General features: G+C 45.5%; 1 protein-coding gene across 1 annotated transcript; it reads right to left on the bottom strand.

Moving 5' to 3' along the window:
• Positions 1 to 1,350: 1,350 nt before the first annotated feature.
• Positions 1,351 to 7,088, bottom strand: LOC137537161 (zinc finger protein 84-like). The gene is made up of 4 exons (XM_068259283.1): positions 6,906 to 7,088; positions 1,670 to 2,554; positions 1,508 to 1,608; positions 1,351 to 1,459 (listed from the first exon to the last, which is right to left on the bottom strand). Exons 1-4 carry the CDS (start codon positions 7,086 to 7,088, stop codon positions 1,351 to 1,353), a joined length of 1,278 nt encoding a protein of 425 aa, XP_068115384.1.
• Positions 7,089 to 18,117: the final 11,029 nt, after the last annotated feature.

Raw genomic sequence — 18,117 nt, 5'->3', positions numbered from 1 at the left:
GGAGCGCGATTGTGAAGGGTGTGTGGGCGGGACTGTGTAAGCGCAGTAGGCGTTCCAGTTGCAGAACTTATGGAGCTGCCAGTTGGAGAATGGAGAGGACCCATAGAATGCTCGGAGGACATCCCGGACTGAGGGTGGAAGCTAAATCCCAAGGTTTGAGTCCAGTTTAATTTTTTACCTGATCGAAGATCACATCTAATAATATATGTTACCTGAAGTCCTTAAAGGGAACCTTAACTGAGAGAGATATGGATGTTCCCTTTTAAAAAAATACCAGTTGCCTGGTAGTCCTGCTGATGGCTTTCGCTGCAGTAGTGGCTGAATCACACACCTGAAACAAGCATGCAGCTAATCCAGTCTGACTTCAGTCAGAGCACCTGATCTGCGTGATTGTTGAGGGGCTGTAGCTAAAAGTATTAGAGACACAGGATCAGCAGGAGAGTCAGGCAACTGGTATTATTTTAAAAGAAAAAATCCATATCCTTCTCAGTTTAGGTTCCCTTTAGAGCAAACGTGAAGTGAGAGCAATATGGAAGCTGCCATATTGTATTTCCTTTTAACCCCCTTGGCGGTTTTCCCGACCTGAACTCGGGGGAAGAAAAAAGAAGCTGCTAGCGGTGATCCCGAGCTCAGGTCGGGGTAGAGAGTGCAGCGCTGTACCTTTAGTTGTGGAGTCCTGCGCGCGATTGTGTTGCGCAGCGGGACTCCAGCCTCTTTCCCCTAAGGTAAATAAGTATTTTTTTATTAGTCTTTTTTTATGCAAATATTTCTATTGGGTAAATATGGGAGAGTGTGGGAATTAACTAGTTAAATTAAAAATAAGTGTAGGTCTTTTTATATATATATAAAAAAAAAATGTATGTAGATGTAATATTACAATTTGGCCACAAGATGGCCTCAGTGAACAAGAGCACAGCGGAGGTAATATGTATATCTACGCCCCTGGGGCTAAGATGGAGTCTGCAGGGGTGTAGATATACTGTACTTAATACATTAAGAGGCTAAACACCAAGTAAACTCAACAGACATACAATATATGGTAGAGTGTTCAACCAGCCAATGCTCCAACTTGGACAATGCCTGGCATATGCTAGGGACCAACGCTTACAAAAACCTGCAAACACATGCAACTGCTTGAGGAGTCAATGGGAGTTTGGTATAGACAGAGTAGCAACAATCCAATGCACTGAGCAGAAGGATTCAGTGTAAAAATGCTGCCATGTGCACGTTGCAAAAAGTAAAATAAACATTGGAAAACAACACTTATGGCCAAAACATTTCCCACACTCAACAGAAATGTCCCACAAGCAGTGATTTAAGCTCAATACATTTCCCACACTCAGCACATAATTAGGGCTTCTCACCAGTGTGAGATCTCTCATGTGTTAAAAGGCTTCCTTTCTGCCCAAAACATTTCCCACACTCTGCACATGAATAGGGCTTCTCACCGATGTGAGATCTTTCATGTCTGACAAGATTATTTTTCTCTCCAAAACATTTCCCACACTCAGCACATGAATAGGGCTTCTCACCAGTGTGAGATCTCTCATGTGTTAAAAGGTTTCCTTTCTGCCCAAAACATTTCCCACACTCAGCACATGAATAGGGCTTCTCACCAGTGTGAGATCTCTCGTCTGACAAGGTCTGATTTCCGTGCAAAACATTTCCCACACTCAGCACATGAATAGGGCTTCTCACCAGTGTGAGATCTCTCATGCCTGACAAGGTCTGATTTCTTTGCAAAAAATTTCCCACACTCAGCGCATGAATAGGGCTTCTCACCAGTGTGAGATCTCTCATGTGTTAAAAGGCTTATTTTCTGCCCAAAACATTTCCCACACTCAGCACATGAATAGGGCTTCTCACCAGTGTGAGATCTCTCATGTGTTAAAAGGCTTATTTTCTGCCCAAAACATTTCCCACACTCAGCACATGAATAAGGCTTCACACCAGTGTGAGATGTCTCATGTCTGACAAGTCCTGATTTCTGCCCAAAACATTTCCCACACTCAGCACATGAATAGGGCTTCTCACCTGTGTGAGATCTCTCATGTGTTAAAAGGTTTATTTTATGCCCAAAACATTTCCTACACTCAGCACATGAATAGGGCTTCTCACCAGTGTGAGATCTCTCATGTGTTAAAAGTTTTCCTTTCTGCCCAAAACATTTCCCACACTCTGCACATGAATAAGGCTTCTCACCAGTGTGAAATCTCTTATGCATGACAAGGGTTTCTTTCAGCCTAAAACATTTCCCACACTCAGCACATGAATAAGGCTTCTCACCAGTGTGAGATCTCTCATGTCTGACAAGTTCTGATTTCCGCCCAAAACATTTCCCACACTCAGCACATGAATAGGGCTTTTCTCCAGTGTGAGTTCTCTCATGAGTGACAAGATTTGTTTTGCACGCAAAACATTTCCCACACTCAGCACATGAATAGGGCTTCTCACCAGTATGAGATCTCTCATGTCTTACAAGCTCTGATTTCCATAGAAAACATTTCCCACATATAGAACAGGAATAAGACCCTCCAGCAGGGGGAGAGCTGTGCTGGGTATGAGGCCCCTCAGGGTTAGACAGGTGAGGGGAGTCTGGGGGAATATTTGGGGTAACCAGGATATCTGCAGGAGACTCTTGTCCAGTGACATCATCATCCGTTGTACAGTCTGTGGATACAGAGAGACGAGTCTCTGAGGGGTTCCTGATGCCGGGACTCCGCGCTGCAAATAGAGAAACATCATCACTTCCTGTTAGAGAATTCTGAGGGGAGTAATGCAAAGATGATGCAGATTATAAATGGGCCAAATGCAGCATCTGTGTAACTCTGCATATAATTAGCACCATCTTAATGTTATTGGCATGTCACTGACCATCGCTAGTTATCAGCAGAAGGTTGTGCTGATTACAGGCGGCCAATCACATGACAATAACTTTGCATGCAAATTTTATGTGCCTTGGAATTTGGACAGGTAAATACATTTCCTGAGAATTGTGATTAGTGGCATACAATTTGCATGACATTTGCATACAAGTACAGAGTTGTATGCATCACATACAGTGTTCTCCCCAGGGATAATTAGTTGGGCGGGCCGCCCGGCTGATTTGAAACCCCGCCCACCTGTTATGTGCTTCCCTAGCTTCTAAAATCCAGTGCTGTAAACCTTTTTAAGCTGCACATAGGAGCGCACAATTGCCTGATTTAAAGCGGCGCCAGCTCTCACACACACAATAGCAAAGGCTGACGCTGTACACCGCAGGAGCACTCCTCTGCCTGTCACCTCACAGCTTTCTGGTAAGACAGGGATTGGCTGGGCGGGTTGTAAGGGTGGGACTCTGCATGTTTATTTTCTTATTTTCAGTTTGGGGGCAGAGGAGACACAGTCATGCACAGCATGTTGAGTGACAGGTTGTCTCTAAGGCAGCCTCCTGTGCACTCATCTCCTGCTATGTCTGCCGTTCCCCCCTCACCTTGTATCTGTCTGTAGTGCTCCCCCTCCCCCTTCACAATCACTCTGCTGGAACTTAGTGGAGCTGAACTCTTGCCCAGGACAGAAGGAAAACAGAGAGAACTGCACCCTGTATGTATTTTTAGAGAAGAGCCTGTGTAATTTGATCTCTTCCTGTGTCACATGACTGATAGGGCAGATATGCTCATTTGAAAGCACTGGATGTTAACCCTATGACTGCTTTCCAGAAAGCAGGAAGTAAAAACTACAGATTGATTTTAGTATTTGCATCAGCTGTAACAAAGAAATGCTTTTATGTAAAGGTTGCTTGCTATATTATGCTGTTGTGTATCTTTTAGAGCAGTGAGGAAGTTCTGAGTTCCGTTCCGATTAAAAAGCGACCTGGGCACCTTAATCTGAAACAATCTCTCGCTAATGCTAGGTACACACAATGCAATTTTATGACAGATTTACTGTCAGATCGATTATTCCCAGCATGTCCGATCTGATTTCGGCACGATTTCCTATAGAAGTGAACAGAAAATCGGAAATCAGATCAGACATGTTGGAAATTGTCGATCTGACAGTAAATCTGTCAGAAAATTGCATTGTGTGTACTTAGCAGGTGCATCGGCTTGCCTCCTCATCCTCCTTTTATTCTGTAAGCAGAGTTGCACTGGCCCCGCATTCCACCCTCGCAGGCCACCCGGCTACTTTTTCATGCCACCCGGCTGGAAAAAATTTCTGGGGAGAACACTGACATTGCCCATCTCTGCACATAACGCATTGGCCATACATGGAAAAGAGGTAAGTTGTAGAGCTTGATGAGACAATGGAAGCAATGTGTTACTCCTGTGACAACAGACCTATATGTACTTATAGCAAGGAATCTGTGTTATGTTTGTAGAGCAATGTGGTGTCACTTACACATTCTTATTACCACTGTATCCTCGTGTCACTCATATGCCCCTGGTAATGTCCCTTTATCTCTGTCTTGTCCCCAATTGTGCAAATACAGGAAGATTGAATACTCACCTTGTGGTAACTTTCCTTTCCCGGAACAGAAAATGGCGGCATACATCTGGGTTAGGCTCCACCCCCTGACATCAATAGGACAGTTTGCTTCTAAATGAACCACTTAAGCCTATCTGGATGAAAATGTTCATCCAGATAGGCTGTGCATGTTCCAGTGTGCGGTGCGCGCGATCCCGCCGCCCACCGTTAGCCCCCCGATCAATGAATAGGAATATACTTCCCATTCACCGATCTAAATCCCCCGCAGAAAAAATGACGGTCTCTCATCAGACTGCGGTATGTCTGCAAAAAAAAAAAAAAGAAAAGAAAAGAAAGAAAAAGTTCCCCATCTTCATTCTAGTTCTTGGAAGCATCATCGCACGCTTCCAGGACTTTGACAGTGGCCAAATAGTAAACTACACCCACATATATTTTTTAATAAATAAATAAATACATAAAATTACAGTTAAAAATTAGCTGTTTACTTCCCCACACCAAAAATTACCCAAATAAATTTTTTAATAAAAAAAAAAAAATTACAATAAAAAACAAAACAAAATCATAAATAGTTACCTGAGGGGTCTGAACTTTTTAAATATGCATGTCAAAGGAGTATATTAATACATTTTTTTTTTTAATTGTGGGCTTGTAAACAGTGATGGACGCAAACTGAAAAGATGCACCTTTATTTCCAAATAAAATATCAGCGCCATACATTGTGATAGGGACAAAATTTAAATGGTGTTATAAGCGGGACAAATAGGCAAATAAAATACATAGGTTTTAATTACGGTGACATGTATTCATTTCAAACTATGATGGCCAAAAACTGAGAAATAATGATTTTTTTCCATTTCTCTTTTAATATTCCTGTTAAAATGGATTTAGACTAAATTAGTTCTTAGCAAAATATATCACCCAAAGAAAGCATCATTGGTGGCGGAAAAAACAAGATATAGATCAATTCATTGTGATGAGTAGTGATAAAGTTATTGGCAAATGAATGGGAGGTGAAAGATGCTCAGATGCAAAAAATGTGCAACCCTGTGGGCTTAAGTGGTTAAGCCCCTCCCACCCCCTATCCCGCCCCCCCCAGCTATCAACCCCCCCCCCCTACCCCCAGCTATTCTTGTGAAAATCAGTCCTCGAATGGACAGGAGGGGGGGATTCGTATGCCGCCATCTTCTGGTCCAGGAAAGGAAAGTTATCGAAAGGTTAGTATTCAATTTTTCTGTTTCCTGGACAGAGATGGCTGCATACATCTGGGACATAAAAAAAAAAAAAAAAAAAATCACACCAAGGAGGGAAATGCAACACAAAACAATTTCTTTTCCAACTGCAGACAAAACAGCTTTTCCAAAATGTAGTGTAGTTAATGCAGCAGAGTTAACATGGTAATGAGACAGAAAGGTATGTGAGGAAGACCAGCTATCTGCTCTATAGATGGCTTTGACTGATACTTTCGAGAAATATGCCCATGAGGCAGCCATCCCTCTAGTTGAGTGAGCATGAACTTCCTTAGGAACCTCTAAACCTTTCATCCTGTAACTCTGCTGAATAATATTTACCAGCCAATTAGCAATGGTTCTGGCTGTCACCGGATACCCTTTCCTGGGACCCTGAATGTTCACAAAGAGATGGTCCGTAGACCTGAAAGAGATTGTATTGTCGAAGCAAAGGGGGAACATTCATGCTCCAAAGGGAATGTTGGCAACATCAACTTCCTGATTTATGTGGAAAGAAGAGGCCTCCTTTTGGAATATGTTGAAGAACTGGACTAATCACCACTGAGCATCTCAGAGCTTGCAGGTCTGAGACCCTTTTTGCTGAGGATAGAGCCACCAGGAAGTCTTTAAGGTTATATTCCACAATGAGGCCGATTCCACAGGATGAAACGGAGGTCCTGAAAGGGCCGCTAAAACCAGACATAAATCCCACTGAGGGTAAAACAGTTCCTGGGAGGCCTGATCTTTTGATCCCCTTGGATGAACTGCATTACAAGGGGATTAAAGGCCCATCTTTCGTTGGTCAAGGCAGATAAGGCAGATACCTGAACTTTAATGGCTGAGTGGCTTAACGGTTTATCTACTCCTGCCTGAAAGAAATTGAGGAGGTCTTGAACTTTAGGTATAAGCACATTGAAACCTTCTGACAGGGATGCTCACTGGATGAAATCCTAATGTGTTTCATTCTGATTTCATCTAGGTAATTAAAGCACCTGAGCGGGTGTGCGGGGGTGGGGGGTTAAACTTACCCAGCAGGCGTCTTCTTGAACCCGTCCCACAGTGCGTCCCAAGCAGAGTCATGTGACTACAAACACTTCCTCCTTCTGGGTTGAAGGAGGAAGCATAGTAGTCATGTGACGCGGCTTGGAACGCAGCGCGGGACGCGCCGTGGGACAGATTAAAGAAGGAGGCTGCTGGTTAAGGTGCTCTAGTTACCTGGATGAAATCTGAATGCATAATCCGGTGAGCATCCATGCCTTCTGACACAGCGAATGTTGCAAATCTCTCCCATACTCTGTGACACGTAGACTTAGTGGATCTTTTCCTAGCTTTCAATAGAGTAGAAGTTGCTTCCTCCGAACATCCCAAGACTCTGTATTTTTTCCTTTCAACTTCCATGCCATCAAACTGAGGCTGCTGATGTTTGGATATAGTAGATTCCACTCAGAGAGTAGATCCAGTATTGCCGGAAGTTTCCAGGGTTCTTCCACACTCATCTCCAACAGTAGCATAAACCATGGCCTCTTCGGCCAGCAAGGTAAAATAGCAATGATCGTGCAAGATTCCATTACTAACTTCTGCAGGAACTTTGTGATCATCGGAAAAGGAGGAAAGGCATACCACAGACTGAACCTCCACTGATGTGATAGGCAATCCGTCCCCAATGCTGCTAGATGATGGAGACGTGAAAAGAACTTCTTCAACATCGTGTTCTTGGCGGATGCAAACATCTCTGAACAATTTTCTGAAATATTTCTGGATTCAAGGCCCATTCGTGGGCACTGGAGCCTTTCCTGCTGAGCTGATCTGCTTGGACATTCTGAGATCCTGGTAGGTAGCCTGCTGTTAGGTTTGGCCCAATTCATGATTTGGGTGGTCTCCTGCAACAAGGACTTACTCCTCGTCCTGCCTTGCCTCCTGTTATAGGAGACAGCCGTCGTATTGTCTATTTGAAGCAAGTCTGATTTCCCTGAAATGAAGTGACGTAAGGCCCTCAGTGCTAGAAAATCTGCCCTGAGCTCCAGAATGTCTGAAGGTACTCAAAGATGAAGAATCTTCCATCTCTCCAGGATACAAACTCCTTTGCAATGGGTCCCCCATCCCTGCAGACTTGCATCCATTGCAATTACTATAGGCCTTTCCAGCTGAATTTGATGACACGTCTCCAGATGAATTCTGTGAGTCCACCACCAAAGGGAATTCTTCACTCTCCAGGGTAAAATGAACTTCTGTAATACATTGATTCTGTCCTAAGATCTGAGGAAAAAGTTCTGAAAGATCCTCAGGTGCCAATGTGCCCACAGAGGAGAAAAGTTCCCAAAAGACTTAGGCACTGCCTGGCTGATATAATGTGCTCCGACAGAACTGATCTGACCTTCTGCTGGATCATAACAACTTTCTGATCGGGTAGACATACTTTGTTTTCCCTGGTGATGAATCTGGCCCCTAAAAAGATCATATCTTGGGAAGGAACCAGTTGGCTTTTTTGAAAGTTCACCAACCATCCTAATCTCTGTAACTCTTCCAATAGAATTTCTTGATGTTGCAACAGGACAGAATGTTTTGGTTGACCAGCAGGATATCGTCCAGGTAATGAAATACCCTCAGACCTCTCCGTCTCAAGGAAGCGATTACTGGAAGGAGTATTTTCGAAAAGGTTCTGGAAGCGGTTGAGAGTCCAAACGGCAGACTCTGGAACTGCCAATGCTGACTGTCAATTGAGAATCTGAAGTACTTCTGAAAGCAGTTTCTGCTTGGTATGTGCAGATAAGCATCTGAAAGATCGACTGTCGACATCCAGTCGTTTATTCTCACCAGCCTTATGATAGTTTGCAGAGACTCCATCCTGAAATGTCGGATCTTTATGTGCTTGTCTAGAAACATTAGGTCTAGTACAGGCCTTCCAGGGACTGTCTGGGTGGACGCACCTTCAGAATGACTTCTGATTCTGTCCAGACCCGAGAGTTGATTTAGACTTTCCTGACTTGAGAAAGGACGACTGTGAAACTTTCCAGTTCTTATTAAACTGCTTCCCTGGCCTATAGGATTTATCTTGTTGGAATCTTCCTGAAAACTGTTTTTCTGGATGTCTGCTGACGAAGGCCGAGTCTTCTTATCTTGGGGTAATAAGCCTGACTTGCCTCCAGTCACCTTTGCTATTGCTCCATCCATCTCAGGACAAAATAGATGCTTGCTGTCAAAGGAAATCCTGAACCAATTGTTTCTGGATGACTGACCCGCTGGCTTTAGCCAAAGTGCCCTCTTTGCAGTAACATTATAGAGCATTGCTCTGGCCAAAGATCTGATGGTGTCGATGGCTGCTTCTCCCATGAAGTCACTAGCCAGTTTTAGCTCATCCACAGCTTTTATCATATCTTGTCTATCAGTATCAGAATTCAGAGCGATTTCAATATTTTCTAACCTTCGCCAAGGAGGTCAATGCTACCGCTGGTCTGCAGGCTGCACCAGCTGCCAGGAATGCTTTCTTTATATCAGTATTTACCTTCCTGTGAAGAGGATTACTGAATGACACTGCATTATCCATGGGCAGAGTGACGTGACAGGCCAGTCTAATTATAGATGCGTCTATTACTGGTGGTGATTCCATAATCTTAGCGTCCTCATCGCTCAATGGATAGCGTTTTGCAAATCGATTTGAAAGGGAAGGTTTTTGATCCACTTTGCTCCATTCTTTAACAAAGTTTTCCTTAATTACCTTCATGAAAGGGAAATTATTTGGCTGCTTATCCAGGTGAGGATAGTATTTATTCAGTTCTTGCAATGCTCCTTTATCATCTTCCCAGCCTATTACCAACTTCACCTCTGACACGAAGGCTGGAATGAGAGCGAAATCATCGGTGGCAGCTCTGTTGTGGTAGAAGCCTCCTCTGGCTGGCCCTGTGGAACCATAGATTATGCCTGAGCAGCAGAAAGTTTGTTTAACGACTCCTAGATGAAGGACATCACTAGTTCATTATCTGACTCCTTTTCTCTTCCTAGTTCCATGAAACAGGATTCACATACCATTTTATCTGGCATGGTCGGCTGACCACAGGACCAACAGCATGATTTTGCAGGCTGGGAATACCTATGATCTTCAGGGGATCTATATCCTTCATAATGACTGTAAGAACGTCTCTCAGACCTGTGTCTGTTCTGGAAAGTAATCTCTACTGGGAGACCTTTTGCCTCTAGAATCATGCCTGCGCCTTGGAGACCATCTCCTGCAGGAGCCATTATATCTGCTCGAGTAATGTCTCTTAGGAGATCTTCTCCTACTTGGAGAGCGCCTCTTAGAGCAGCGCCTCTGAGGCAAACGTCTTATTATCAGACTTCTTGCTCTGCTTCTTAGGCGACTCTTTCCTTGCTGATCTCTCATCTCTCTTTGACTTTGAGCGAGAATGAAGCACTTTAGAGGATTGGTGACTATTAGACCCCGTACGTTTCCTTTCACCCTCATGAGGACTGTGGAGACACAAAAATATATGTTTCCACTAAAAACATCCGCTCCAAAATTGATGGGAGATAGTGCTCTTTTAAGCCCATGCACTCTAAATTAAAATGAACATACTGGTGCTGAGAAAGGAGCGATTTAATACTCACTCATTTACCTCTTCTGTATACTGGATGATTCTAACAAGCAATCTTCCATCCTCTAAAAAGAGATATATATACAGGCCATCAGAAAAGGAAAAATACTTCATATTACCTGTCCAGCAGAAAACGGCCCAACATGCCTCATACCTCCAGAATAAAGAAAGCGCTCCTGCTTCTTAAATAAATCAGGCTCCTGTCAGAAAATGCCAACTGACCAAGTTCAGAGTGGTACTGCAGCGAGAGCGCTGCCACTCACTCTGGCGTCTTACTAGCACTGCTTACGGGTATGACGTGCCGATTTTCACCCTCCTTCAGGTAATCTTCATGCTTGTCAGGATCTCGCGAGACTTGACGTCACGCGTCCCGACCCAGGAAAGCAAAGGCCACCAGAGCTAACTAGTGACCAACAGCACCCAGGGAGTGGTAGGGGAGGCCCCTCACATATCTAATCCCCCTTTAGATGCCGCAATGCACGTCCACTAGACGGGAGAGGCTAACCCCGTCTCATACTGCCAGCAAAATAATGAATATAAAAAAGAAAACGGCAGATAAAGAAAAAGATTTAAAAAAAAAAAAACCTGTCCATACGAGGACAGAAAAAAAGAGAATGGCTGGTTTTTTTTTTAAATTTATAAGCAAACTGTCCTACTGGGGTGAGGGGGTGGAGCCCAACCCAGATTTATGCCGCCATCTCTGTCCAGGAAAAAGATATTATGACGTTACAACACACTAAATTATAGGAGCTGTGAGGTAGAGGAATTATCCATTTATGTTACAGAGACCCAAAACCACTAATATTTCTGTATCTGGATATAAATACATACATACATATCTACTCCTTTATATTACAGTATAGCCATATCTCCCCTCCCATCCTGTCCAATGAGGAACCAAACTGCTGCACACTGCAGCTCCTATTAGACAGGAGATCAGTGGGGGTGGGGAAAGGGTGGGGCTAGAAATCACTGGACCCCCTGCAAAACTTGGGAAACACCTTCACCTCGTTAACAAACCTGACATGACCCAATTTTTATTTTATTGATTCATTAGTAATGTCCATAGAGTTGTGCTTCCTCTTCCCCTGCCCCTCCCCCCTCCACACACACTTATTTCAGTGCCTCCTCAGCCCCTCCCCCCTCCACACACACTTATTTCAGTGCCTCCTCTGCCCCTCCCCACATACTTATTTCAGTGACTCCTTTGCCCCTCCCCCTCCACACACACCTATATCAACGACTCCTCTGCCCCTCCCCCCTCCACAGACACTTATATCAGTGCCTCCTCTTCCCCTCCCCCCTCCACACACACTTATTTCAGTGCCTCCTCTGCCCCTCCCCCTCCACACACACTTATATCAGTGCCTCCTCTGCCCCTCCCCCTCCACACACATTTATTTTAGTGCCTCCTCTGCCCCTCCCCCCCCCACACACACACTTATATCAGTGCCTTCTCTGCCCCTCCCCTCCACACACACTTATTTCAGGACCTCCTCTGCCCCTCCCTCTCTACACACATTTATATCAGTGCCTCCTCTGTCCCTCCCCCTCCACACACATTTATATCAGTGCCTCCTCTGCCCCTCCCTCTCCACACACACTTATTTCAGTGCCTCCTCTGCCCCTCCACACACACTTATTTCAGGACCTCCTCTGCCCCTCCCCCTACACACACATTTATATCAGTGCCTCCTCTGCCCCTCCCCCTACACACACATTTATATCAGTGCCTCCTCTGCCCCTCCCTCTCCACACACACTTATTTCAGTGCCTCCTCTGCCCCTCCCCCTCCACACACTTATATTAGTGCCTCATCTGCCCCTCCCCCCTCTTCACACACTTATTTCAGTGCCTCCTCTGCCCCTCCCCACATCCACACACACTTATATCAGTGCCTCCTCTGCCCCTCCACACACACTTATTCAGGACCTCTTCTGCCCCTCCCCTCCACACATTTATATCAGTGCCTCCTCTGCCCCTCCCCCTCCACACACATTTATATCAGTGCCTCCTCTGCCCCTCCCCCTCCACACACACTTATTTCAGTGCCTCCTCTGCCCCTCCCCACACACTTATATCAGTGCCTCCTCTGCCCCTCCCCCATCCACACACACATATCAGTGTCTCCTCTGCCCTTCCCCCTCCACACACACTTATATCAGTGCCTCCTCTGCCCCTCCCCCCTCCACACACTTATATCAGTGCCACCTCTGCCCCTCCCCCTCCACACACACATCTCGGTGCCTCCTCTGCCCCTCCCCCCTCCACACACACTTATATCAGTTGATTGCTCGGGGGTGCGGCGGTACGGCGGCAATTTCCAGAACGAGCGACGAGACGACAAAACCCACACTGCTACCGGCACAATGTATAAATGTGCCCAGTGCGCGAGTTTATACGTTACCTGTCCTGTAGCAGCCCCCGCGCGGTGTCCCGTAACCCCCAGGCGGCTGTCCGTATATGCTACTGCCACATAGTGTCCGACGTTGGCACATAGTGTGTACGTCAGACGCTATGCGCCAGTGGCGTGTATGGAAAGCCGCACGGAGGATTACGGACACCACATGGAGGCTGCAACAGGACAGGCAACATATAAATGCACACATGGGGGGCACATTATAGATTGGGGGCAGCGGCGGTGCAGACTCAGCCAATTCCCTGAAGATTTCATGCTGCAATCGGACGGGAATCGGCCTGTAGTGTATGGGCAGACTGAACAAAAATCAAATTTATCTCTAATCAGATTCAATTAGAGATGAATTTGTCGAATCTGCCCATAATCGTTTGGTCTATGGGCACCTTTAGTAATGGCAGATAGTGGTAGCAAAACAAAACATCCATCATCTTATCAGACCTTGCATAGTGCTAAAACAGTGCAGTGGTGTCGGGTTCCTCTATTCAGCTTATCAGATCTTGCATAGTGCTAGGACAGTGCAGTGGTGTTGGGTTCCTCTATTCAGCTTATCAGACCTTGCATAGTGCTAGGACAGTGCAGTGGTGTCAGGTTCCTCTATTCAGCTTATCAGACCTTGCATAGTGCTGGGACAGTGCAGTGGTGACAGGTTCCTCTATTCAGCTTATCAGACCTTGCATAGTGCTAGGACAATGCAGTGGTGACGGGTTCCTCTATTCAGCTTATCAGACCTTGCATAGTGCTGGGACAGTGCAGTGGTGACGGGTTCCTCTATTTAGCTTATCAGACCTTGCATAGTGCTGGGACAGTGCAGTGGTGTCGGGTTCCACTATTCAGCTTATCAGACCTTGCATAGTGCTAGGACAGTGCAGTGGTGACTGGTTCCTCTATTCAGCTTGTTCACTACTGCACTGTCCTAGCACTATGCAAGATCTGATAAGCTGAATAGAGGAACCTGACACCACTGCACTGCAAGGTCTGATAAGCTGAATAGAGGACCTGTCACCAGACACCACAGCACTGTCCCAGCACTATGCAAGATCTGATAAGCTGATGGATGTTTTCTTTACTGCCACTATCTGCCATTACTAAGTCAATTCTAACTTCTATAGGGCTTCAGGAAAAACGTAAACGTTGATTATGTTCCTTTAAGAAGGCAGATTTTTGCTTTGCATGGCATTGTAGCAAGAGGGCTTTTTGGTCCTCTTTAGCCCCTTACACCCTCCTGGGAGTTCTGCTTCACCATGAGCTTGCTGGGTAATCTGTAAATGTGAGCTGGAGTAACAGGAGGACAGTCACGGTTTAGGGGGTATTTAGGGTTAGGCAACACAATGGGTGGGGGGGGGGGGGGACTTAGGGCTAGGCACCACCTGGGGGGAGGGGTCTCAGGCACCACCAGGGGAGGTTTCTGTGTGAGAGTGGGGATCGTTTTAGCCATAGTAAAATATCGCTAAATATTACAGTACAGTAAATATTACTGATATTTTACTATCTAGTCTGTGAGCAGTGACAGTCATAACAGCAATACAGATTCACAATTCTACATTTACTACTGATTACTCACCTGTTCTGCCCTCTGTAACAGTGTCCTCCTCTTTACTTGTCCCCATCATGTCACCCTCCTCCATAGACTGCTGATCACTCCTCACATACCTCTCCTCTTCTTCCTCTTTAATTGTCCTCATCAGGTCACCCTCTTCCATACACTGCTGATCACTCTTCATAAATGTCTCTTCTTCATCTTCAATTGTCCGCATCGTGTCACCCTCCTTCATAGACTGCTGATCACTTCTCACATATGTCTCTTTTTCTTCCTCTTTAACCACAGCACTTCCATGTAGAAGTTCTCCACCCTAAGTGGATAAAGTGAGAGATAATTTAAAATGTGAACACAAATACCAGCATAGACAGGAGGAAACAATGTCACACAGTTTGGAGTCTCCGGGGACCCTCAGCCCCACCTACCTGATAATCATGGAGGATGGTGTGATTTTCTTGTGGACAATCCTGGGAATAAAGAGGACCTGTACATCTCGCTGGTGGATTACTGTTATTGGATACATCTGTAGGAAACACACAGACTGACTGAATACATTGTCTCTATGTGTATCAGATAATGAAAGAATATAGGGGACCCTCCATACTGCTCTCTCCTTTACAAGAAATGAAAGTGTCCTCTTACCCGGTGATGTGATGTGAGTCTGATTCTCCATCATGGTGTCCTTGTAGAGGTCCCTGTGTGCTTCTATATACTGCCACTCCTCCATTGAGAAATAGACGGTGATATCCTGACACCTTATAGGAACCTGACACAACAACGATACAGTCACCGCCTAGAAACACCCCTTGCTGTTACTGCATAATGTCCCATAATTCCCAGCACTGCTCACCTCTCCAGTCAGCAGCTCCATCACCTTCCTGGTGATTTCCAGAATCCCCTGGATGTTGTCTCTCTTAGATAACAGGGAGTGAGGTGGGGGCACCGTGATGGTCACATGATCACCAGACTTCACTGTAGGAAAACTCTGTGTAGAAAGATCAACAACAATGTCACATGACCTCCCAGAATCCTCCTCACCTCTCCAGTCAGTTAAGTGCAGGACCGGTACAAGGTTATCTAGCACTAGAGGCGGATATTCCAATTGGCCCATTCCACCACCAAATGCACCCCCCACAGCATATGTGCCCCTAGTATTAGGCAGTCCCCTTATAAGTAGCCAGATGTGTTTCCAAGCATTAGGTAACCCCTTCCCGTGTTTAGATAGCCAAATTTGCCCCCAGTATTAGGCAACCCCCCACTATAGAAAGCCAAATGAGCCCCCATTATTAGGCAGCCCCCCTTCCCAGTATAGCTAGCCAGATCAGCCCCCAGTATTAGGCAGCCCACCTCCCAAGTTATATAGCCAGATGTGCCACCGGTATTGATAACCCCTCCCAAATGCAGAGTTGTGAGCAGAGCCTGCAGTGTTGCCTACTCACCTCACCGGGAACTCAGCTGTGTCAGACTCACAGCATCTCCTCTTCTCCCTCTAGTGATGAAAATAATAAGAGACACCACTAGAGGGAAACAGCCATGTCACAGGCTAGCAGCATTTTCTCTGAGTTCCTGGTGCAGTGTGGAGCCGAAATTCAAGATTCACTCAAGACCGTGCATTGGCCAGGCAAGAGGGGGCTCTCAAAGGAGGAGGGGGGGAATGGAGAGGACAAAGGTGCATCCTCAGGGCTGTGTGCTCAGAAGCTAATAAAAGTCCCTGCCTGTCTTGACCTGGACCTGGCTGTGTGTTTTATTGCTAGAGATAAGAATGACATCATGTGACCTCCCAGAATCCTCCTCACCTCTCCAGTCAGCAGATAGATGATCTCCAGGGTGAGGTTGAATATCCTCTCGGTCATGTGACTCTGGTCTTCATCCATCCTCAGTGATGTGGTCATGTGATCTGTACAGGATGCTGCTGCCTTTTAATAGATAAATGGGAGTATTATCTAGGCTGTACAGTTGTCAATAGTGAAACTACCAGTACAAGATTCCCCTCCCCCCAGCACTCCCCATTGCTGTCACTTGTGGGTGGTAGGGCCATGCAGAGTATTGCAGGAAAGCATAATAAGCTGGTATAAAGCTACCTGTGCACTATACTCACAGCGTGCTGCAGTCCTATCCTCCCTCTGCCTGCTCTCCAGCTGGCCTTCTCTCCTCACATCTACCTCCCACTGGTACCATTCCTGTGATGTTACAGCAGTGCTGGTAGTGGTAGATGGATGAGGATATGAGGAGAGGCAGAGACTGAGGCTGAGGCTAATGGGAGCAGAGGACTGGTGCACACTGTGACAGCTAGCTATAAACCAATGTAATCCTTCCTTATACTACTCTGCATGGAGGTGGGGGAAGGGAGCAATATCACAGGGAGGACATGGCTATACTGGGGGAGAAATGGCTATACTGGGGTGGGGACATTACATACTGGAGGATAATGGCAATGCTGGGGGTCACAGGGTGGACATGGCTATATTGGGGGAGAAATAGCGTTACTGGGGTGGGGGACATTACATACTGGGGGATAAGGGCAATGCTGGGGGACATGGCTATACTGGGACGTAAATGGCATTGCTGGGAGGACATGACTATACTGGGAAGTAAATGGCATTATTGCGGTGGGGGACATGACATACCGGAAGATAAGGACAATACTGGGGGACACGGTGGGGAAAGACATGACTATACTTGGACAGATTGGCTTTGCTCTGTTATGTGACTGGTCTGAAATATGACGAGTAAAGTAAGATGCCAACCAACATCTATAGCGCATGTAGGGCAGACCATTAGAAAACTGGCTAACAAGTCACAGCAGTTATAAAAGTCTCTTGTATGGAAATTACTGCAAGGGGGATGATCAGGATAGTGACAGGAGTACTATGACCTCCTCTGTAACAAAGCATGACCACCCCGACCTCAATATCTTAAATATATAATTAAAAAAAATAACACACAATCACCTCTTCCAACAATGTCTCCTCTCCTCCTCCTGCTGCGTTTCATCACTTCCTGTCTTACATCACTTTTTGTTTGTTTGATTTCTTCCTCTGTGTGTTCCACATGGGAGAGGTGAGATTGCCATCTTGTGGTAAATTGGCTAACTGCAGATCGTTTGTGAAATCACCTGCACTCAACCATAAGGCAGCCATCAGAGGCAAGACAATATAATTAAATAGTTTTAAAAGAGGAGGAAGAGATGAAATCACCTTCTCTCACAGAAAACCCTCAAGAATTATCTTATAGTCTTATTATTGTCTTATTGCTGTATGTCACCCCTAAATATTGTCTGTAACCTTAACTAATGTCCAGCGCTGCGTAATATGTTGGCGCTTTATAAATACAACAAATGAATAAATAAGAATTAGATAATTATCACTTTAATCTTTTAAATATGGTGGTGTAGTGGTATGCTTTCCCCTTGCAGTGCAGGCCTGTGTCCCCAGTTTGTATCACAGTCAGGGCACTATTTACATGGAGTTTGTACGTTATTCCTGTGTCTGTGTGGGTTTCCTCCAGGCACTCCATTTTCCTCCCACATCCCCAAAACATACATATACAGTAAGTTAATGGGCTTCCCCCAAAAGTGGTCCTAGACTACGATACATACAGTACACAATACATACAGAGACATATGACTATGGTAGGGATTAGATTGTGAGCAGGGCCAGATTTCTGGAAAAAACATTAATGCCGAGGCCTAGGATGATGGAAAAAGCAGAAGGTTAAAAGGGAGGACACTTGGGGAGAGATAAGAGGCTGTATGTTGAAATAAATCATTTCTCCTGCTCCGAAGCCGCCCTGCTTTGCTACACAGTCAACATTCCAAAGCTGCATGGATTTTCCTTACTTCCTGGTGTGCAATGAGACAGTGATATCTCCAGAAACATACAA

The sequence above is a fragment of the Hyperolius riggenbachi genome, chromosome 10 (assembly GCF_040937935.1).
Source record: "Hyperolius riggenbachi isolate aHypRig1 chromosome 10, aHypRig1.pri, whole genome shotgun sequence".
Classification (NCBI taxonomy): Eukaryota; Metazoa; Chordata; class Amphibia; order Anura; family Hyperoliidae; genus Hyperolius; species Hyperolius riggenbachi.
Note: the sequence above shows the minus strand (reverse complement) of the source record. Positions and strands in the feature narration are given on the sequence as shown.